At 40.5% G+C, this 24,363-nt stretch overlaps 1 protein-coding gene across 2 annotated transcripts; it reads right to left on the bottom strand.

Moving 5' to 3' along the window:
* Window positions 1–351: 351 nt before the first annotated feature.
* LOC134795326 (MAPK regulated corepressor interacting protein 2) lies at window positions 352–23,116 on the bottom strand. Of its 2 annotated transcripts, XM_063767148.1 has the most exons (4): window positions 23,105–23,116; window positions 6,462–6,530; window positions 4,572–4,740; window positions 352–3,836 (listed from the first exon to the last, which is right to left on the bottom strand). In XM_063767148.1, the coding sequence occupies exons 2-4, from the start codon at window positions 6,479–6,481 to the stop codon at window positions 3,681–3,683; spliced, it is 345 nt and encodes a 114-aa protein (XP_063623218.1). In that variant the 5' UTR covers window positions 6,482–6,530; window positions 23,105–23,116; the 3' UTR covers window positions 352–3,680. The 2 variants fall into 2 exon arrangements, with proteins under 2 accessions (XP_063623218.1, XP_063623216.1); XM_063767146.1 differs by lacking the exon at window positions 23,105–23,116 and having other exon boundaries at window positions 6,462–6,619.
* Between the last annotated feature and the right edge of the window lie 1,247 nt (window positions 23,117–24,363).

The following is a 24,363-nucleotide window of genomic DNA, read 5'->3' as shown; positions in this document are numbered from 1 at the left end:
TCTTTTAATTGAAAAACGCTTTTAAAAAATCATTAACTTTACTTATGACAGCAGAAGAATATAAATGTAATGATCATATTAGATTCATAACATAAATATTACATATTTACTGTGACTTAAATATTTTTAAAACGTGGTTTTCAATTAAATCATCCAAGATTGTTTACCTTTTTTTCTAATGCTTAAAAAAACCAACTATAGCTGTACTGTGGTTAACACATTTACATTTATTTTACATAACCAATATAACCATCAACATTTATTGGCTCTCTATGAACACAACACAACTCACGACGCCTAAAGGGCTCTTGGCGTTCAAAAGGGAATAATTTTAAAATAAAAAGCCACATACATAGTAAAAACATTTTATTCAAATCCATAATCTGGCAGCACTGTGTGACTTAAACCTATTTACAACATTCGAAGTCTAAGTACAGGCATGTATGGAATGTCAACGTTATTGTATATCATAATTATAATTCAGAAATTCATTAGTCCGCGTATAGTAAAAACATTGCATAGGTCAATAGCGTTCTAGGGTCGTGAATCAACTTTTTCGTGTTTAAAGCTGTAACAGACGGGCGTACCGGACCGCGACCTTGAACCGGTCCGCATATCTCGTTCTCACACTTACTTATAGCTGCGTCCTTAACGGACGTACGGCGGACCAAGGTCACGGTCCGGTACGCCCGTCTGGTATGGCTTTTAAAGCCCTGATTTTATGGTAAAGTGATCAAGCTCTGTGGTGGCCGGGACCGGGAACAAACCGGCATCTTCACCTTACGAGGCTGGCGCCATAAGATGGCAGACCCTCCAACGCGCACAGTCCCTATAACGTGATACATTTCTTCTAAAAATCTGTACCAATATTGTCCCTTGGACAACGAGACAATAACACAAAAAAGTTGATCCACCATTATTCTATTTCCAAACATTGGGTCGCGCCCTTAAGGGAGGTGCGAAATTCAGTACATACTGATAAATATAATAACTTTAAAAATAAAACAATATGATTGGGGACCTCTGCCTAATTCTTTATGTAGGTATTTAAATATACTAATTATTTTCTCTTAGTCATCATTTTAAATATCAAGGATATTGAAAACTGTGTCAAGTTACAGATTTTGAGCACAAATATTAGCCATATTCAACTCGTGAAAGTGACAAAGAACATAATATGTATGCCTATAAGTGTCTTTCGATATCAAAAGGTATCTTATAATAAGCAACTGGGTAATGTAGGTACCTTTTGATGCGGACAGCCTGTTATATCGCTACTATTGTGCAATTTAAGATGCAAGTTATTCTGTTTGTCATACAGTATATGTGACTTTCCATCAGAGAAGAGTCCTTATGTTCCATTTGCACATCCTAGACCTATATCTGATGGAAACCTCCTTAGGCACATGAAGCATAAACCTTCTTTAATGGAAAGCCAGAAATACATAGTAATAATTAGCAATGTCACCTGTCACTATGTCAAGTCAAATAGGTCTATAATTTGATGGTAGAGCTATTCACATGAAATCCTAGTTTTCACTACAAGCAGAGTCAAAATTAAAAACACACTAGCTGGTTCTAACGGTCACACTATTCACTTAAATATAAATAAAATTGAAATTCATGCTAAAATATTTACAGTGTCTTAAAAATACAGGTTCCCTACTTCTGGTAAACTAATATTATTGCTTTTATTGTATAAGATTTATAATATATTTTGACCTCGAACTTCATATATTTTAGATGTAATAGAAGGTATTATAATTATTTCAATTAAATGCAATTTAAACTTAGGAAAACGTTAAAACCAAGCAAGGGAAACTAAAATATAGGCGTATATAAAACAATTGTTGGTAATAAATAAAATCTCGTTGCGTCTATATTTTAATGCAGATTTTGGGATAGGAACATAAACGGGCCATTTCATGTTGTACACTACACCTTTTATTTTTTTTAATTCTGATTTTTTATGTTATTCTACTCAGAATCTGGTGAGGATCGATCGAGCTCGAGCTCTATCGATCCTAATAGGAGAAAAAAAGTGTCTCTAGATTATTTCCATTCTGTTACCATTTTTCATGCATGTGAGGCTTTAAGGCAGTAACGAAATGGACAAAAATAAAAAAATATGGAAATTGTCGGACACTTTTTTCACCTATTAGGATCAAAAGAGCTCGTGATTCTAAGTAGAAATAACGTGAAAATTCCCAAATTGTATAAAAAAGTGTAATAACTAATATACAACTTTAAATATAATAGCCTAAACGTCTAAACTTGAAAATGTTAAGTCAATTAAACGAACTTCTTCGTTATATATGTTAAAGGTAGACCAAGAAAAGTCTGCAACGATTTTGGTAGCACACACACTGCGCGTGCTATCAAAATCGTTGCAGACTTTTCTTGGTCTGACTCTAACATATGCAGTCTGTGAGATTCAACGATTCAGATTCAAACCAAATCTAATTTAAACCTCAATAGATCTGAAAACAATCCTAATCTAGATAGACTTTACACAATCAAATCCAGGATTGCAGAGCAATTAAGCTGATTAAAATATCTTGAATTTGAAATTAGAACATGTCTTTGACATCATAACGAGCGGCAACAAGACTTTATTTGTCACCCAACCACGTAACAACTACCACAGACTTCGAGCAACACCGGCTTCCGACACGTCGGAAGGGAGCCCAAGCGATATCTCACCGTACAAATCGTTCTGCCATTTTTTGCGCAGGGAAACGTGCACACAGTCGCACTTCTCACTCACTACATACAAAATTCAATCTGTAATGACGACACAAATACATAGAAAATGACACACGTCAAAGACAAATCTTGCAAACCTCGATCTCTTTTTATGTACGGATGAGTCACAACGCTAGTTGTGTGCATGCCCAGATGGACATGTGCTTCGGCAGAGGGCGAATACGGACTCCCTTCCCGGTGTTGCTCGAAGACCACAGATGACGGAGTTATCAGAGAAATGGTGAACTAATTTTATTTCAGTTATAAGTTGACTACCACGAAACTTCGACTTTGTAAGTCTATGGTAACTCCGTTATCTGCGCGATTACTTAAAGCAAGTAAAACCAATCTTTGACTTTGTAGACAAATGCGAAATTGCCAGTCTGCTACCACATGAAACTTAAGACAAAATGCACATTCCGCTACCCAGATGAAAAACCACACGCAAATTTTCATCCCTTTCTACTTCTCCGAGGTAAAAATCGTTCAACAACATGAGAGTTTAAGTTACTTTCATATTTTTCTTTTAGGGGGCACCTAAAAGCTGCCGACATTGTTGCCAGGCAATCATTTTAGTAAGCATTTGACCAGTTACATTTTAATTTGGAACAAGTGTATCGTTTCTGAATATCAGCGGTTTAACTAAAGACATCTTACGCTGAAGGGATGTTATAAAATCTCGGTTGTCTCTCTCAGAACAGCCATTAAGCTCGGGTCGGAACGTGGACCGGTGTTTGCCGGTCGATGGCCAGAAGCAGACGGCGACTCTACCACTCGTCGAGATTGAAGGGACGTCGTTAAATATTTTAGTACGGTTACAAAGATAAATCGAAAAACGTGCACCGTCTTTCAATTTCAGCGGTTTAACTGAAGACTCCTTACATAAAATCTCGGTTGTCTCCTTACAGAAGCATCGTGCCCGGTGGGACTGGGAACTAGGAGCGGTGTTTGGAGCGGTTGATGGCCTGCAGCAGGCGGCGGCCCCACCACTCGTCGAGGTTGAAGGGTCGGAAGTTGGCGAGCTGGCGGGGCGGCGGCGCCTCGCTGTAGTAGCGCGCCTCCTCGCCGCCGCGCTCCAGCTCTCGCGTCACCTGCCACATGTACACACAGGGAGTGAGCTGAGATATCGACCCGATTAAGGCTCATTTAGACGGTGCGAGAACTCGCATGCGAGTTTCTTTACATTGCGGTATTTGATTGGTCGGCTGAATTGGATGTAACCAATATAGTCCTCAATGTAACTAAAAGCCCATACGAGTTCGCGCGCCGTCTAAATCAGCCTTTAGTTTATTCGCGCCTTAGTCGAGCGAGAGATAGCTCCCGCCGAATACGAGAGAGTGACAAGCTTATGTTCTTAACGACAAGTTTGACAATGACAATGTGCGGACATTAATCAACAAAACAGAGCGCCTGCCGCCGATATTCCAAAATCGAAAATCCTTATTTGCTTGTCTATCGCTCTTGCATATTCGAACACCTGGGTTCACCGGGTGCCTCGGCCGAGGCACGTCTACACTGGCCGTTTTGTGCGCGAGGAAATTGCCTCGCGCGTATGCTCGCTCTGTGTTGACCCGGCTAACTATAGAGGTAGATAACGATTTTCTATTTTTCCATGTTGGCCCTCAGACTCATTCCTAGTGAAATAAATTTGAAAATAATTTTTGTGTAATTTGTAAAGCAAACTCAATTCAATTGTCTCAACATTTTGTATTGTCGATAGTTAAAGTTCGCAAATAAATAACATTCTGTAGATTTCTGTCAGCGGGGTAGGCAGGCTTAACAGCAAGCTGTGATGGCGCCGGCAGGCTGGGTCATTGTGTATGTACCTTGTTCCACGAGTCGTATATATAGTTGATGATGTCGTCCTGTTGTGTGTTGTTGTTGTGTGAGGGCGCCGGCGGGCTGAGTCTGGCGGAGTGAGCGTGCGAGTGCCCGTTGGAGTGCCGCTTGCCGAGGTGCGGGAGGCTGCGCGGGCCGCTGCTCACATAGGGAGCTCTGGAACATGCAACATAAAATATTTAATTGACTGAGCGTTAGTATTAATGATCTAAGTTAGTTTAAATGATTTATGACATATACAATACCCACATTGTATTACACCCGGAAGAGTTACAACTGTTACAAGTTTCTTGAAATAAATAGGTTCTCAGCTTTGAACAGCTGCAGGGCTTGACAGAGAACTGTAGCAGGTGGTGATCACAATAGATCAGGAATCATCACAGTAATGTCTACTGACATTACAGTACAGAGTACAGAGGCTTAAGGCTTGAGGGCCTACCGCCAACATCAAAAAATAGAAAACCATTATCTGCCTCTCTATCTCTCGAGCACAGAGAGGCAAATAACATTTTTCGGTGGTTGCGGTAGGCACTCTGACTTAGATCATAAGGAAGAAATTTTGTGTACATCTAAAATTTTTAGGAAAAACAATTCATGCTCCAATGAATATGGTTTCGATATAAAAACAACTCCTAAAACAAAATATAACTTTTTCATTTGATTTGTATAATCAGTTAACTTTTTTTTTAAAACAATAGCAAATCAAACATCCTCTGCCTTCAAAGAACCCAAAATAATATTTTAAGGGTTTTGTGCACTGCACCTTGGTTCACTCGTAATAGTGAAATCCACAAATACCTAGAAATGCCGACTGTCCTTGAAGAGGCAAAATGCTATTATAATATCTAAAAGGATCGCCTGACCATGCATCCAAATCCACTGACCATCCCATTACTTAAACCGGAATATGTCAGGTGACTTAAAGGACCTGATGTGCTGGATATTTAAGGGAAGGTAGGGCAATGGCCCGGAAACGTCATATATATTTCCCTGAACCAATCTGATTATAGTCTTGCGACTGATTGCAGATATTATAAAAGAAAAAAAAATGAATTGTTTAATAATAAGAAACCACACAGTTAAATATATTAAAGACCAGGTACCTATTTTAAGTCGAAAAACGCTTGACATGTTTCACTCCGTACCACATAAAAACGTAAAATACATGAGTGACCTGTTCTTTAATATATTTAGCATGTCTGTGTCTCACGGACGTTTTGTTATTAAAAGCACTAAGTTATTTCAGCAAATCACTTACTTGAGAGACATATGGATGCTACAATGAAACAAATACCTACTACAAAATTGCTTTTTAAAAATGATTTCAAAAACATTTATGAACTGTCTCAGTGCAAGTCCAACATTTAATTATTTTATTAAAGAAAACCATTATTTTGTTTACATTGAAATACAAACAAAGAAAATCTATAATAATGCCAATTCTAACATGTGGCTGCCCTTGCTGATAAGTGATTGATAATGCAGCTTCGATTTTTGTTATTGTAATTTTTTTTATTAGCCTATAAGAGTGTCCCACTGCTGGGCAAAATAATTATAACACAAAATTTTAATAAAACGATGAGTGGACGCGGGCGAAAGTATCTAACAAAACAATCTGCCATTAACCAACAAGTACCATAACCGTGGAATCTTAAGTGGCCGAAGCACCGCACACAAGTACAATGCGATTACTCGCTCGATATCACATAACGGGAGCTTAACTTACTGCACGCCCGCAAAATTTCTAAATCATATTCATTCTAAAACCGATTGCAAGAACTCGGCTCACAAACGTGCTATTGTTTACAACTTACAACACATGCCACGATATGTGAAAGTAACGCAAAAAAACAAGAGAAAGGACAATGAAATCTTACCTCATATTATTCCTATCCATATTTCTAAACAGTCACGCTGCTCTTCAAACTATTTACGTAAAACTTAATCTAGTTAAGACTTGGAATTCTATAAATATATCATGAATATATAGAGTAATTAATTATTGATATAAATAAAATTACAAAGATAAATAGAAATAGGACGCCACTATTCGTGTACGAATGAATGAAACGGAACGAGCGACACGACGCAAAACATATGTCAAAATATAGAAAGGTCCGAATTGAGGTTATTACTTCATATATTGCTGCTGTTATAGTCTAATCATTCACAGTAACGAAAGCGTTAACCTATCCTTTAGTACAACTTGGACAAATTTCTTGACAAAACAGCATCCGTAGTGTGCACGCATTGGTTGAAAAGTGTTGCGCCAAATGAAAGCACCATGAAAGCACCAATCATGTATTACTGAATTGTTTGAAGCCCCCTCCAGACTATGCGCGTGAATCGCGGGCGAAGCCGCGAACGCGAGTGTGGAGTCGATTTCGCTGTCTGCGAAAATCGACGCCACACTCGCGTTCGCGGCTAAGCGCCGCGATTCGTGCACGAGTGTGGAGGGGGCTTGACAAGCACCAAAAATCATTAAATTAAACCTTGCAAGAAATGGCATGCGATTTTAAGACCCCTGTACACAATGGGCCAGCGCCGGCCACTCCAAGGGACGCAGCCATGCTCCTTCTAACGCATAAATGCGTCCCTTGGAGTGGCCGGCGCTGGCCCATTGTGTACAGGGGCCTTCTTAAACTAATAACGTATAGACAGATAGTCCCCATACGGCTAACCTGCCAAAAGTGAAGCCGAAACACGATTGATGTGTGCGTGGGAGGCTCGTGTTTTACGCTCAGCAACACACACACATATACAAAAACAAGTTGCCAGTATATAGATATTTCCCTCAAAATGGGGGATTTAACAACATCCTTAACACTTGGTTATTAATAATTTGTGTGTAGATTTAATAGCAAAAGCTTTTTATGTTTATTTAAAGCCCCCTCCAGACTATGCGCGTGAATCGCGGGCGAAGCCGCGAACGCAAGTGTGGAGTCGATTTTCGCAGACAGCGAAATCGACTCCACACTCGCGTTCGCGGCTTCGCCCGCGATTCACGCGCATAGTCTGGAGGGAGCTTAAGGAATTTTGCATTTCCCGCCTTTGTGAAATAAACGATCGATCTATGCCTTATAAATCTATGGTGATCAGCATGTATAACGGCTAAAGGCCCCTCATAGATTTATAAGGCATAGATCGAGTGTTCGTACATCCCATGGTATAATAAAATACTCCGCCTGGTACTCCATTCCGAGATTCGCGTATGACCTAACCAAGGGCCCAACGTTTTCTGTTCTCTTTCACGGCGCAGCAACTAGTATAATTTCTCTCTCCTCGCTCTTTTAAAAATGCCGTTTGTCAAAAAAGGACAACCATACTGTTGACAAGGTGGACTTCAAATCAAGTGTTGCCTTTCTTGATGCGCCCAGGCTGTGTATGTGTGCGTAAAAGCGTATATGTGTGCTCTTTTAGGGATGTGAAAAGTCGATTTTAATCATGTTATATATCGATAAACACTACACAGCGGAACGAAATAGCGATTAATTGAAGCTTCAATATCTTCGTTAAACATAAACATAATTGAAATGCTAATGGATAATGAATATATTATTGTTCCGTAGAGGAACAGATTAGTATTAATTACTTTCTATGCATATGTAAATAGGTATTTTTCTTACATACAAAGCAACACAATTAGGAAAGAATATATTTTCGTGTAGTAGAACTGGCAACTGCATTTATCTCAAAAGCCCTTCCGGCGCGACACAACCGCGCCACCTAGCGAGGATAAAAAAAGCTCTTCGCCTGCCGTTAAAAAAAATGGCCGCGTTCGATCCGCGCTCCGATTAAAATAATTCATATATCGGTTCCCGTCGCTGCGATTTAAGTGAAAATCAACCAGAGACTAATTAGTGACCCAGTGCCCCTTATGGATATATGCAGCTGTCGATAAAGCAGAGGATTTCCCAATCATCATACATAGACCACCACGTGGTACGCCAAGGTGCTGCTGGATTTATGTAAGTTGCTCTCAATTTATCTCGGCTACATAGTTTTTTGATCCGTTCGATCCGGATTTTTCTTTCTCTGGTTGTGTTGCTCTTGTATTTGCGATTTTTGCGGTATTTCGTACCCAGTTTTTTCGTTTAGACACGTTTGTAGTTCAATTTAGTATTGTCATTGTCGCCATCTTTGTCTCGCAAAATGGTTCCTAAGTCCTAACCCTACAGACGGCAATACTGAAGCCGACACATCGTGTATTACACAAGACATATTCGAACGAGATCTAATTCTCGACGAATTAAAGAGAACGTTACAGTTCGCAGCGACAAATACAGATCAATTTCGTTCAAGAACGACAGATTTAACAGTGCATCAGCGAAAGTTTACTAAGATTCAAACTAAAATCGAAAAAGCGTTAATTAAATTGCAAAGCTTCAACAAAGAAGCCAATATTAAGATTCGTAACGATTTTAATGACTTGTATTACGCGATAGTTACACATTTAAATAACCTAAAGGAGGTAGACGTAGAAAGGCGTCGCGCGAGCCGCGCGCTTACCCCCAACGAAACGCTTAGCAACGATCGTCGAAATTTACCAAAATTATCGCTTCCCGAATTTCACGGCGAACCGACTGGTTGGCCTGCCTTTTTCGATTTATTTCAATCGCTGGTACACAATAACAATGCTTACACGGATGCGGAGAAGTTTAGGTATTTGCTCCTTTCTGTCAAAAACGAGCCACATAATTTAATTAAATCAATTCCCATAACGGAAAGTAATTATGCAATTGCGCTCGATATTCTAAAATCCCGTTATGACAATAAACGCATTATTGCATCACAACATCTAGATAAGTTGTTCGATATAGATATTTGTTCCGCGCGATCAGCTGTTGCCATGAGAAATTTACTTAATGTTTATCACGAAAATATAAAGGCGCTCGAAGTCATGGATTTTCCGGTTAAGGAATGGGATTTCGTTCTGTTAAATTTATTATTACGTAAGATTCCCGTGAATACGCGAAAAGAATATGAACGTTCCTTAACCAACCCGGGCGAAATACCTAAAGTTCAGGGCCTAATTACTTTCCTCGAACGCGAACTTTCAGCGGAACAGATGATTTCAGTTTCCCATACACAGTCCACTCGAAACAATTCCTTAAGTAGTAAAAATAATACAAATATAAATTCAAATCAAATAACACCCAAGCGTGTTTTTGCAACAAGTACGGCGTCAGCCCAAAGTCGACCTTACGACGATATAAATAAGGTTCGATCTTGCTTGAAGTGTAAAGGAATGCATTCCCTCAATAAATGTTTAGAATTTTTAGACCTATCGGTGAAAGATAGATTTGCATTTGTTAAAACAAATAATGTATGTTACAATTGTTTATGCCCCGGGCACGACTTAAGGAATTGTAAATCAAGTTTTAAATGTCGTAAGTGTAATAAACGACATCATACTTTAATTCATTTAGAATCAAACATTCCGCAGCCGATTATCAAGGAAGCTACGGAATCAGTTGCTGTCTCGCTCGCTCTTACGGAGCAGCCCGGCCCTAGCAGCCCGTCAGCAGTTCACGGCGTGAATGAACAGAGTTTAGGTAGTTTAGGGAAACAACCTAGCACGGTTTTATTATCAACGGCGTTGGTTGACCTTTATTACGAAGGCAACAAAGTTGCGACGATTCGATGTATGGTAGATGGGGGTTCACAAGCAGCTCTGATTACAGAATCGTGTATGCAACGACTCAATTTACCGCGACAACATGTTAGCGAACCGCTGGTCGGTGTCGGCGACTTGCCGCTGGAACCTAGGGGTACCTTCGTGTGCTCAATTTCGCCTAAGGGCAAACAAAATCCAATCATTCCGTTAGAGGCGTCTATTCTGGCGAAGTTAACCCGTCAAATGCCTAGTGTACCACTAGCACCTCTCGCGGATTGGCCTCATTTGCAGGGACTCGCTTTAGCCGACCCTGAATTTCACAAACCTCAGCCGGTTGACATGATACTCGGCGAGGACATTTTCATGGATATTGTTCGCGATGGCATTGTCAGAGGTAAACCTGGCACGCCCACCGCAATTAATAGTGTGTTTGGTTATTTGCTAGGAGGTAAAGTGAACTTTACTTCCAATGTTTCGACTCCACGCCATACTTGCTTTACGTCGTTTGACAACGACAATCTTCAGAAGTTTTGGGAGCTGGAGTCAGTACCAGAGTTGCGGAGTTACACTCCCGAAGAAAAACTATGCGAATCCTTTTTTCAAAAGACGCATACGCGTGACGAAACAGGGCGATACGTGGTCGCTCTGCCATTCAAGCCCGATGCACCGCCGCTCGGCGAGTCTCGGCAAATTGCCCTAGCACGATTCCATAAATTGGAATACCGTCTAGAACGTAACCCCCAGTTGAAGGCGGATTATCACGCTTGCCTCCAGGAGTACGTGGATCTCAACCACATGGAGCTCGCGGACGATAACCCCCCCGCTGGCGCGAGTTATTACATACCCCACCATTGTGTGTCAAAAATTTCCGAAACTACACGCACACGCGTAGTTTACGACGCTGGGTGTCGCACGACAAGTGGACACGCGTTAAATGACACTTTGTTAACAGGTCCTAAGTTACACTTAGACATTGTTGACGTTCTTCTAAAATTCAGAGTGCATAACATTGCATTTTGTTCCGACATCAAACAGATGTATCGCAATATTCTTGTGCGTGAAAGTGATAGGGATTTTCAGCGCATCCTTTGGCGCCAATCGCCCGAGGAGCCTCTGCGCGATTATAGGCTTCGTACCGTTACCTTCGGTATAAGTAGTTCCCCTTATCTCGCCTTGCGCACAATTAAACAGCTAGCTCACGACGAAGGTGAGCGTTTCCCGCGCGCCTCCCCAGTCTTACTCAATGACGTCTTTGTTGACGATGTGGTAACCGGTGCAGATACCACAGCCGAGGCTCTCGCTCTGCAGCAGGAGCTGATAGGTATTTGTGCCACGGCCGGGTTCGAATTACGTAAATGGCAAAGTAACTCGCCAGCTATTCTCGCTGTTACGCGATCCCCAGATTCTCATGGTGAGCGGCGCGAAAATGTTCATTTTGCCGAAATGGAAAATGACAAAGGGGTCAAAGTCCTTGGACTTCAATGGAATCCGGGATCAGACTCATTTAGTTTCAAAGTACAAAATACTTCTCGGGCCTGTACGAAGCGGGCTATTCTCTCGGAAATTGAAAAATTTACGACCCACTCGGGTTATTATCTCCGGTGACATTGTTTGCCAAACATTTAATTCAATTGCTATGGTTAGCAAAGGTTCCTTGGGACTCCGAAGCCCCTATCGATATAGTTAACTCATGGACGAGTTTTGTTAGCGAGCTCCCGCTCTTATCTCAAATTTCATTTCCTCGTCATATTTTTAATACTGACGACTTCGATTCAATCGAAATTCACGGATTTGCAGACGCAAGTCAAATTGCGTATGCCGCCTGTGTTTATATACGTCTTACGGACAATACCGGTAAGGTTCAAACTTATTTAGTCATAGCTCGAACCCGCGTAGCTCCACTTCGGATTTGCCTTACTATTCCGAAAATGGAATTAATGGGATGCGTGATCCTGTCAAAATTGATAGAAAGAGTAATGCGCATTTACGGTGATCGTATTCGCCCCGATCAAGTGTACGCGTGGTCAGATAGTTCCGTCGCGCTCGCGTGGCTTAAGTCACCCCCGCACGAATGGAAAACGTTTGTCTCTATAGCAGGAGATCTAAGGTCCCGTTTTCTAAGGGGACCTTGCATTATGGAGACAAAGCAAACCGCTTGGAACAGGTGTTCCTGGGGGTGACCTGAGCTGATTAAGCCCGGTTGCCAAGAGGTTCCCCCCAGTAGGTGGGCAGGGGAGGGGGGGTAAAAGTGCCTCCGGCGCGCCTCACTCTAAGCTTTATATCTGCATACATCTCGCAACTATATCAAGTTTGGTGTCATTTTCGTATAATTCGAGGATGAGGAATTCATTTCTGTGACTAAATTTTCACTCACCCACACAAAAAATTCGAAAAATTCAAATATCAAAAAAAATCTTTAGATTTTTTTTTACGAAAATCCTCTACAAAATGTATACTATGAGGATTTGCTCTAGAAAAAAAATACCTGTGAATAGCCCAGTTCTCCTACTATACAGAATAGTAAACTTGTCAAACATTTTTTTCATAACTCTGTTAAAAAAAATGTTTTGTGTCACGCGGCGTACTTGCATTGTAAGAGTGGTATGCAACGTTTAGGATTTTTAAGTATGTTTAGATGATTTCTGATAAGTTGTTATTCTTCTGGTGGTAGATTACATTAATAAATTACTTCTGGACGTGATATATATACAAATATAAATTAAATATATAAATAAAGATGTTGAGAAAACTTTCGCTAATAGAGTTAAGTATTATAAATGTGATAAAATTAACATAGGAGATGCTTGACAAAAAATGCGGGTTAAAATAAGATATTATATTGTTCGTAATTGCCATTACATGCCCATGGGACTGTGCATTTTAGGTTTTTATTAACGCAGTTGCACCTCCCTGCGCATTTTGTTTTGCAGCGGCAACGAATAAGCTCTAAACAAGCAGCAGCCGCCGCAGGTAGGCTTGTCCATATGGGCTCCCAATAACCTTGTTGTTTGGACCAGCCCCAGTCAGCAGGGCATGGTGGCTGTTGCTGAGGGGCTATAATCTGTCCCCAAACATAGACCAAATCGCGCCGTGCGCCAAAAACCGCCGTGTCGCCGAAATAATTTTCAACCAGGTTGACAAGGTGCAGAAAACCCTAGAGGAAAAGCAAACCGCTCTATGTGCGTTCCTTGATGTTGAAGGTGCTTTCGACAATACGCCCACAGAGACCATACTCAATGGTATGAAATCAAAGGGAGTAGACGAAACCACCAGATGGGTTCATAGCATGCTCTCAAACAGAGTAGCCCCTCTGACCATCAATACTATATATAAAGCATGAATTTTATACCACTAAAGGGTGCCTACAAGGAGGCGTTTTATCCCCACTATTATGGACCCTAGCAGTGGACCAACTTCTTGCAATCATGTCAGGCCAAGACTTTGATACACAAGGATATGCCGACGACCTTGTAGTCATCGTCAAAGGCCCTTGCCTCAACACAATATCCAACCTAATGCAAGGAGCTCTAAACACAATATTCAAATGGTGTAGAGAAAATGACTTGTCCATTAATCCGAGCAAGACTGTAATAGCCATTTAACCATTCACAAGGAAACGGAAGCTCGATAAACTCACAAAACCAAGACTTAATGGACAAATAATACCGTTCTCGGCAGAGGTCAAGTATCTAGGGGTCACCTTTGACCAAAAGTTAACTTGGAACCCTCACCTGAGAAACATTATACAAAAAGTGAAAATGGCCATGTGGTCATGCTGTCGAATGGCAGGAGCAAGATGGGGCTTAAGATCCAAATTGCTATGTGGTTATACACAGCGGTAGTGAGGCCAATTGTCACCTACGCCTCCGCAGTCTGGTGTAACAAAACCAGCCAAAAGACAGCAATAGACACTCTAAACAGCCTGCAACGCACGGCTTGTTTAACAGTAACAGGCGCCTACTCCTCGACACCGGGAGCGGCCCTAGATGCACTGCTGGACATCATACCACTCCACTTGCAGGTGCAAAAGGAGGCCAAGCAGTGCGTCTACAGAATATGCACGCTAAACAGGCCAAAATGGCGCTCTCAGGCATTAACCAATCTAAAGGCCTGGGTTTTTGCGAATAGAGCCCTTAGCATGCCCACTGATGACGCTCACACCGAATGTCATCTCACCAAACTGTACACAGTAGAAATACCTCCTAGAGACAAATGGATCAACAACCAAATGTACGTCGAAGAGGGAAGCCACATCTGGTATACAGATGCTTCCAAGAAAGGCAATGATGTAGGATGTGGGATCTATGGTGAGAGATCTAAGCTCTGAGCTAGCGTCAGCATGGGCACATTGGCCTCAATTTTCCAGGCAGAAGTCTTCGCCGTCAACAAATGTGCGGAGATCAACCTGGATAGAAACCTAAGACACCAGCTTATCTACATCAACACAGACAGCCAGGCTGCTCCGCTGGCACTAGAATCCCTTGAGTCAAACTCAAAACTAGTCCAGAACTGTAAAACAAACCTAAATGCACTGGTTTACTCCAACAAAGTTACACTTAGATGGGTACCAGGGCACTCCAATATTAACGGAAACGAAGAAGCGGACGAACTTGCTAGAAAGGGCGCAGACACACCCCTGGTCGGCCCAGAACCCTTCTGTGGAAGCACAAAACGAGATGCATATTCTCTGCTCAGCAACTTAGAAAAAACGAGAGCAATCGATTGGTGGAAGTTCGTTAAAGGACAAGAACACTCGAAAGCTCTGATCAAAGGGTTCAGCAGCAAAACTGCTAAGGAGCTTTTAAGACTCAAAAGGCACAAAACCTGCGCGGTGACCAGAATACTGACTGGACACTGCAAGTTGAACAAACATATATGTTTCAAATTGGCAAGAAACAAGATGCGACATGCAGGTTCTGTCAGGAGTCAGAGGAGACTGCAATGCAGATTATCTGTTCTTGTGGACTACTAATGTCAAAAAGAAGTACCTACCTAGGGCGACACATTACGGCCCAAAGAATCTGGAACTTTCTGGATGCAACGGGCATTAGTAATGAACTTAAAGGGCCGTCACAATAGATCAATGCTGGTCAATGCGACACTCAAAGGCCCACAACACCACAATAATAATAATAATGTCCCGCGGGAGCAGCTTCTGGCGAGCTGACGGTGAGTGACGACACCGCGGACCCCTATTCCAGAGGGCCCTGTCATCTGGCCCTCGCCTCTGTGCTTGCCTTGATTGGCCGGCCAGAATGGAGTCGCAAGAGCGGGACCTATGCTCCAGGTTGGAAGTGTAAAATGTCATAACGCCGGCGGCCTGCTAAACGGATTACCAGGATCTGGCTACCGCAGACTCACCTCTCGACAACCTCACAGCCACTCCAAAGCTGCCCTGTTGTCGCACTGTGCGTGCGGCCATTGCGGGGCCCACTCAATGAGTTGGCAAGTCACCACCTGTCATTTACAATTTTGAGACTGATTGTCACGGCAGGTGTCCGCTAGTCTTTCCCATAGCCCATTATCCAGTCCATCCAACTTTCAAATCTATAGCCCATGACCTTAGTTCCCATCGCAGCACAAAAGTGCTGCACTGTAATAGTCTTTGCACCTGGCGGGGACCATCTCCGGATGTATCACATTGTGCGTTCGGGGATAGTATCCACCACATGTATCCCTTGCTTTTAGATTAACGTGCCTTAAAGGGCCTCTGCGCTGTTGGCTTCGTCCCCACGTACGCCTCCCAAAGGTCCGGGACCCCATGGTCCCGATCCCAACTAGCAAAATAGTCGTATAAGAATTGATTTACTCAGCCTGTAATCGTATAACAGCCGAGTTACGGTTGTTGAAACACCAATATATCGTATAATAGCGGTTAACTCGACTATTTAGCAATTTTCGCTAATTAGTGCTATAATCATGTCGTATAAACGTTTATAGCACTATCTTTTAGCACTTTTATTCCACCTTTTAATAAATGCTGAGTTAGCGCTACTAAATCACTTTTATTCAGCATAATTGTTCTATTAAAATCATATAACAGCTATAGAATAGCTAATTGTCTGAATAAGGCGCTTTAATACAACTGTTACTCAATTCTCTTCTCTGTTGCTATAAAAGCTTATTAAAAGCAATCCAATAACCATTTGGCAACAATGCTGCTGTAACAGCGCGCTTATATCATAATTCGGGTAATGGGGTTCAAACCGCTGTTATAGGAGCTGAAGTGTATTTACAGGTTTTATTCAAAATGTATTCAGCTTAGAGTACTTTTAAAGAGTTTTGAACTACATTAACAGCACAAGTCAGCCATGTTGTCGTTTCAATATAGTCCGGTGGCCAACTGCATGAAACCCTACCTGATAAAAAAATAGAAAAATCCTACTCTGTAGGGGTAGCTGACTTTTAGTAGCATCAACTGCTCTTGGTCGGCCGCGGCTTAATTTGGCAAATTTTGCGCAAATGGCAAAATAGTGGCACAAAAATTCATCAAAAAAAAACCCCATCGTATAATAGAATTGAGGACAGCAAAACAAAAGTGGTCAGCTACATCCTGTGTTGGCAGGTTCCTGTGTCCTACCGAATTTGTGGTACAACGTGACAGCTACAATTTACCTCATCGAAAAATAGAATGAAAAAAACTGATTGTAATACCTACATTAAATTTGTTGACGTATGTCTTGGTCGGTCTCACCTTAGCCTGGCAGCTTTTGCAGTCCGTCCGCATTAAAAAAAATGTCAATGGCAGCTATCCTACCATACAAGTGACATTTTATTTTTCGATGAGGTAAATTGTAGCTCACTTGGTACCACTAATTCGGTCGGACACAGGAACCAGCCAACACAGGATGTAGCTGACCACTTTTGTTTTTTGATGAATATTTGTACCACTTTTTTGCCACTTGCGCAAAATTTGCCAAGTTAAGCCACGGCCGTCCAAGAGCAGTTGAAGCTGCTAAAAGTCAGCTACCCCTACAGAGTAGGATTTTTCTATTTTTTTATCAGGTAGGGTTTCATGCAGTCGGCCACCGGACTATAAATCCATAAACATGGCGACATCATGTGCTATAAGTGTAGCAGTAAACGCAGTTACTCGACTTATAGTCGAATTAATGAGATATAAGAGAAACTAGATCGTGTAAGCAAATTTTTACTTATTTTAATTAATATTTTTTTATTGAAATTTAAGAAAATAGACGGCCCATGAATATATATGAACCAGTGCCTTTGGTTTTATCGATAAAGTATTTTTCGCGCTAGGTTTTACTGTATTACGTGTACTTACAGACAGTAAAAACTTATGTACACAATCGGTAAAAATAAATGCCATGGATGACAGCAGTAAAAAAATACTTAAGTACCTTTTTGTTTTATTATTAGACACGTGAAGACGATTAGGCCTCAAACATAATAAAATAATTGTAATATAATCGCTTACCTGAGATCGTTTTTAGCACATATTAGTTGAATAAAAGCATTTACTGCACTCTTACACATTTAAAATGCCGAGTAAAAGCAATTCGGCTACTTTTACGAAACATTTTTGCTGAGAAAAAGCAGTGTTCTACACTTTCACTGAGTAATAGTAAATTGCTAATGTTTATAGAACAAATAGTCGAATAAAAGCACTATCGTTGCTATTAAAACACTAGAAGCGCTTTTATCCACTTTTACTCAACTCTTGCAGCATCGATTTGCTTCTTATACAGCGCTTACTCGATTTTTATAACACTTTTAGTCTGTATAAGTGCGCCTTTTCGCGTTGAGTAAACGCTTACAGGACTTTTATTCGACTGTTTTTACACCTTTTATAGCACCAAAAAGCGAAAATAAAAACGTGCTCTCAACTTTTATAGCACATAGATTTGCTAGTTGGGATATGGAAAAGACATGCAAATAATAATGTTAATTTTATCACATTTATAATACTTAACTCTGTTGGCGAAAGTTTTCCCAACATCTTTATTTATATATTTAATTTATATTTGTATATATATCACTTCCAGAAGTAATTTATTAATGTAATCTACAACCAGAAGAATAACAACTTATCAAAAATCATCTAAACATACTTAAAAATCCTAAACGCTGCATACCGCTCTTACAATGCAGGTACGCCGCGCGACACAAAACATTTTTTTAACAGAGTTATGAAAAAAAATGTTTGACCAGTTTACTATTCTGTATAGTAGGATAACTAGGCTATTCACAGGTATTTTTTTTCTAGAGCAAATCCTCATAGTTTAAATTTTTTAGAGGATTTACGAAAAAAAATTTTAAAGATTTTTTTTTTAATTTTGAATTTCTCGAATTTTTTGTATGGGTGAGTGAAAATTTAGTCACAGAACTGAATTCTTCATCCTCGAATTACACGAAAAAGACACCAAACTTGATATAGTTGCGAGATGTATGCAGATATAAAGCTTAGAGTGAGGCGCGCCGGAGGCACTTTTACCCCCCCTCCCCTGCCCACCTGCTGGGGGGAACCTCTTGGCAACCGGGCTTAATCAGCTCAGATCACCCCCAGGAACACCTGTTCCAAGCGGTTTGCTTTGTCTCCAAAATGCAAGGTGGTGGACCTTAGATCTCCTGCTACTAACCGCACCAGTGAGATTTTGTCCCGTGTCCCGGCGAGCTGCTGGCGTCACGTCCCGTCAGCTGACAACAGCGCTGACCCGGCGTCGCGCGGTCTGCTGCCCGCCGCGCTCGTACAAAATGACTTGTGGTTGCATGGTCCTACATGGCTCCAACAAAGTCACGACTCCTGGCCTATACAAAAACCGGTAGTAAACACAACGGAAGAAAAACGTAATAAAATTGAATCAACAAATATTAATTGCGCATGTGTTTCCACATTGCCTACTTTCCCGGACGATGATACTCTTATTACGCGATTTTCGTCGCTAGGTAAATTAGTTCGCGTCACGGCATTAATATTTCGTTTTTACCACAAATGTAGAAAACATAAACAAACGCTCCCTGAGTACATCACCGTACCAGAGTACCACTTTGCATTAAAGCGACTTATATTGATTACGCAACAACAAGTGTTCGAAGACGACATAAAAAATATCTCGTCAAATAAATCCCCTTCCTTACGTTTGCGGCGTCTCGCGCCTATTCTAGATAGTGAGGGATTATTACGCGTCGGCGGACGTATTCATAAATCATTTTTACCTTATGAGTCAAAACATCAATTAATTTTACCTAAAAGACATCCTCTTACAAATCTTATTATTGACGATACTCATATACACGAATTGCATGCCGGTCCGCAGTGCGTGCAAAACTCGCTCTTACAGCGATATTGGATTATTTCAGGTCGCGATATTGTGCGTCTACGCGTGCATCGTTGTATTCCATGTTTCCGCGCACGCCCTACCCGCGTGCAACCTCGCATGGGCATGCTTCCCTCGGTCCGCTTGCGCCCCGCGCGCCTATTTAGTAAAACTTCGTGCGATTTTTGCGGGCCATTTTACGTTCGCGCTAATAAAGTTCGTAATGCAAAAATAATAAAATGTTATGTTGCGGTTTTCGTATGTATGAGCGTTAAGGCTGTACATCTTGAATTAGTTTCCGAACTTTCCACAGAAGGTTTTTTAGCTGCGTTGCGACGTTTCACGTCCCGCCGAGGATATTGTACAGATATATATACCGATTGCGGACGTAACTTTGTTGGTTGTAATAATTACCTTAAAGAATTATACGCGTTCTTACGTAACGATTCGGTCATGAGCGCTCTCAACCAACAAACTTTAAAACAAGGATTAACTTGGCATTTTCAGCCACCGTATGCTAGCCATTTCGGTGGACTATTCGAAGCGGCTGTTAAGAGTTTCAAAACCCATTTATATCGCGTAATAGGTACACAGACGCAAACATATGATTCTATGCACACGCTGACCTGTCAAATCGAAGCGGTACTTAACAGTCGTCCTCTCTGCGTGTTAAGTTCAGACTCTTCCGATCCGTTACCTCTTACGCCGGCTCATTTCTTAATCGGCGAGCCCTTAACGGCCCTACCGGACGTTTCTTTGATCGACGAAAACCCTAGTCGTCTTACGCGCTGGCGCTGGGTACAACAAGCTGTCCAGCATTTCTGGCGTAGATGGAGTCGTGAATATCTCCATCAACTGCAGCAGAGTACAAAGTGGCTTCAAGATCGCGGTCCCGCCATCCGTGAAGGCACTGTTGTTGTGGTATGCGATGACCACTTGCCGCCGTTACAGTGGAAACTCGCGCGCGTTCATGCTGTCCATCCGGGCACTGATCAAGTTATTCGCGTCGTAACTTTAAAGAGTGGGAACACATTGTTCAAACGACCCGTAGTTAAGGTCTGTCCCTTACCCTTAGAATAATTCCTACAATCGTTACGACTTTTAATGTTAGCATTTAAGTTAGGTATAAGTTTCTTTATCTTGTTGAACTTTCGCATGTTCTTTTAAAAGACACTACGTGTTTTTAAGGTGAGCGGCATGTTCCGTAGAGGAACAGATTAGTATTAATTACTTTCTATGCATATGTAAATAGGTATTTTTCTTACATACAAAGCAACACAATTAGGAAAGAATATATTTTCGTGTAGTAGAACTGGCAACTGCATTTATCTCAAAAGCCCTTCCGGCGCGACACAACCGCGCCACCTAGCGAGGATAAAAAAAGCTCTTCGCCTGCCGTTAAAAAAAATGGCCGCGTTCGATCCGCGCTCCGATTAAAATAATTCATATATCGGTTCCCGTCGCTGCGATTTAAGTGAAAATCAACCAGAGACTAATTAGTGACCCAGTGCCCCTTATGGATATATGCAGCTGTCGATAAAGCAGAGGATTTCCCAATCATCATACATAGACCACCACGTGGTACGCCAAGGTGCTGCTGGATTTATGTAAGTTGCTCTCAATTTATCTCGGCTACAATTATAATATAATCATATAATTCAATTATTGCGGAACACCTATTTTAGGAGGTATTTATGTATTTTAATTAAATATCTGAACTTTCCCTTGGTTCCCTGCTGGGGCGTGACTATAAAATTGTGATCTGATAACCACAATAAAGAATAAAAGCGTTTTTGGTCATTTTAAGTATCGTTAAGCCTTTGAAGTAAAATTAAAATTGCAAGAAATGTCGATAGTTTATCGATATGACTTTATCGACATGACTACAGCAAGGTGGGCCTCATTGTTAATCGTACACTAAACAAAAGTGGCAACAGTGACAGCTCGCTGAGACACCGTCTCTATATATTATAAGTCTATGGACCTAACTGACACGCGCCTACGTCATCATGCTGTTTACAGGTTCTCAAACTATGAAATGTGGGAGAATTTTAACCAACGGTGAAAATTATTTTAACGGCATTAATTTTAAGTTATTCATGTAGAAACATAGTAAAATAAAACAAATCTAATGTATTCATAATAATATATATATATATATATGGTTGTAATGTGTTGTTGTGTGTTGTATTTTTGTATGTTTGTGGTTCATACCTAAATAAATAACATTTTTTTTTTTTTTTTTTTATTAAATTAAACTTTATTTATCTATACAAGACAAACGTTTGAAAAACTAATTCACAGTTACACATTAATTACCAAGCTTACGACGTGAAAAGTTTGGAAAACACTGCGACTGCTGACACTGAGCGAGAAGGAAATAACAATTAACACGCGTTCGACAAGGATGACGGTCAGGGCATAAAGTTATCTAGATCCGAATTGTCAAATGTGCACAGCGCTATCCTGTGTTGCCAGTAGTATAAACAGAATTACCCGAAAGTCTGAAATTTCTTTCGTGAATCGGAAGATATTGCTAACGAGTAATTAAAAATGACGTGTTATTGTAAAATTTAAGCTAAAATACATATAAATGAAAATTATAAAATTATAAAGAAATATTTTAACTTATTAACCATAGGTATAATGTACCCATGTAACATGTTATGTTGAAATAAAGTGGCAATGTTATTGTGACGTAGGCCCGTGTCACTCTGGGAATGGAAGACCATGTTTTATTAGACCATGGTACATCCCTAGTGAAGCCATTTCAAGTGCGACGTCACGTCGCACTCGTGTCACCGTATTCGATCGGCCCTGGCAGTACTCAAGGTCACGTCGGTTTGTGTACACCTCCCGTTTAAAAATCAAAAACACAGGAAAAATGGTTGTTTGTGCATTGAATGGGTGTCACAACGCATCATATCATAAAAACAAACCTACTTACTACCCTACTTACATTACATTTCACGCGTAAAGTATAGAGTTTAATGTGATATTTTTACGTAAACGTAACTACAAAAATACAAAATTTTATGCACATTATAAATAAAAAATTGAAAAATGTATAATTTTTTTTATTTAAACCTTATTTCACAAAGGCGGGAAATGCAAAATTCCTTAAATAAACATAAAAAGCTTTTGCTATTAAATCTACACACAAATTATTAATAACCAAGTGTTAAGGATGTTGTTAAATCCCCCATTTTGAGGGAAATATCTATATACTGGCAACACGTTTTTGTATATGTGTGTGTGTTGCTGAGCGTAAAACACGAGCCTCCCACGCACACATCGATCGTGTTTCGGCTTCACTTTTGGCAGGTTAGCCGTATGGGGACTATCTGCCTATGCGTTATTAGTTTAAGCTGATCACATAGTAGAACTAAATGAAATAGTTAATTTTGCTTTAAACACCTTCCAGCAATGGTTTACAATTAATAATCTCTGCTTGAACACAGACAAGACCCAAATAATGTTATTTAACCAAAACTCCAAAAAAACTGACAGACTTCACATCATTATGAACGGATCCACTATAGACATAGTTGAAAATGTTAAGTTCCTTGGCATACGTCTCGACTCAAAGTTAAACTGGGTACAGGAGCTGGAAGCTATTGAAAACGTAGTTAATTCTGCCTGCTACGCCTTAAGAAGCCTCAGAGACGAAATTAGTGTACATCAACTGAAAATAGTATATCATGCCCTAATTGAATCAAAATTGCGGTATAGCATTATGTTCTGGGGTAACAGTTTTAGATATAACGTGAACAGAAAAGGGCAATAAGAACCATATTTCGTATTCCACCGTGGGTCTCTTGTAGGCAATTTTTCCTTAAGCTTGGTATACTTACCGTGCCCTGCTTATACGTACATATACTGCTTACGGACCTTCTCAAACACAAGCAAAGATTTGAAACGCATGAAGAAGAGGAACTGCGTATTCTCACACGCACTAAAAATTTGAAAATTCATTTTCGCCCTACTTCACAAATTGAGGAGCACTGTGTGAGACATCAGGGCCCAGTTTTATAAAGTTACAAGTTTACAAGCGTTTACTGGCAACACTTGCTCCGTTTTTTACAATTTGCGTTTTATAAAAGTACTGTGTTATAATTTTACAGGTTACAGGTACAAGTGCCTGTAGCTCAACCATAGACGAAAATATGGGAGTTTACTAGTTTTAAACTCATAATCGAACAAGTGTTTTCTAAAAATATTGTAAATTACAAGTGTAGATTGGTACACTTGTAACAAAAACTGACATACGTCTTGAGTCCTGTAACAGCACAACAGCAGCTACTTGTATAGTGTCTCAGTGATTCGCTCTTTCGCTCGTAATTCTTAATTTTAATTAAAATTATTCGTTTTCTGAGAGATTTTAAACTTTACTCTTTATTGTCAGGCACCATCGCCAACGATTGTGCCAGGGCATGCATATATACTTTTCCATGCACTGACCTTATCAGTTTTTGTTAATGTATCTGTAACATATAGTACCTAAATATTAGGAAATAAAGTGACAATATGTTTGATATTGATTTTGTTGATGATTCGTTTTATTTTATCTACTAGGAAACGGAAAAGGATTGATTTATTAACATTCGTCTCTTTATTTAAGTATAGTGCATTCACATTATGGTAAAGTGTACTATTCATAATTTTCGATACACAGCGTAGGTACTTATCTTTGAGCCGCTTCCGAAACGATACATTTTAATGAAATGTGAAACAGTACTTATTTACTTATAAAGCCCCCTCCAGACTATGCGCGTGAATCGCGGGCGAAGCCGCGAACGCGAGTGTTGAGTCGATTTTCGCAGACAGCGGTGAAAAGTATTTTGTATTTGGTATTTCAAATACTGCACTCACATGTATTTTGTA

This window comes from Cydia splendana, chromosome 12, assembly GCF_910591565.1.
Source record: "Cydia splendana chromosome 12, ilCydSple1.2, whole genome shotgun sequence".
Lineage (NCBI taxonomy): Eukaryota > Metazoa > Arthropoda > Insecta > Lepidoptera > Tortricidae > Cydia > Cydia splendana.
Note: the sequence above shows the minus strand (reverse complement) of the source record. Positions and strands in the feature narration are given on the sequence as shown.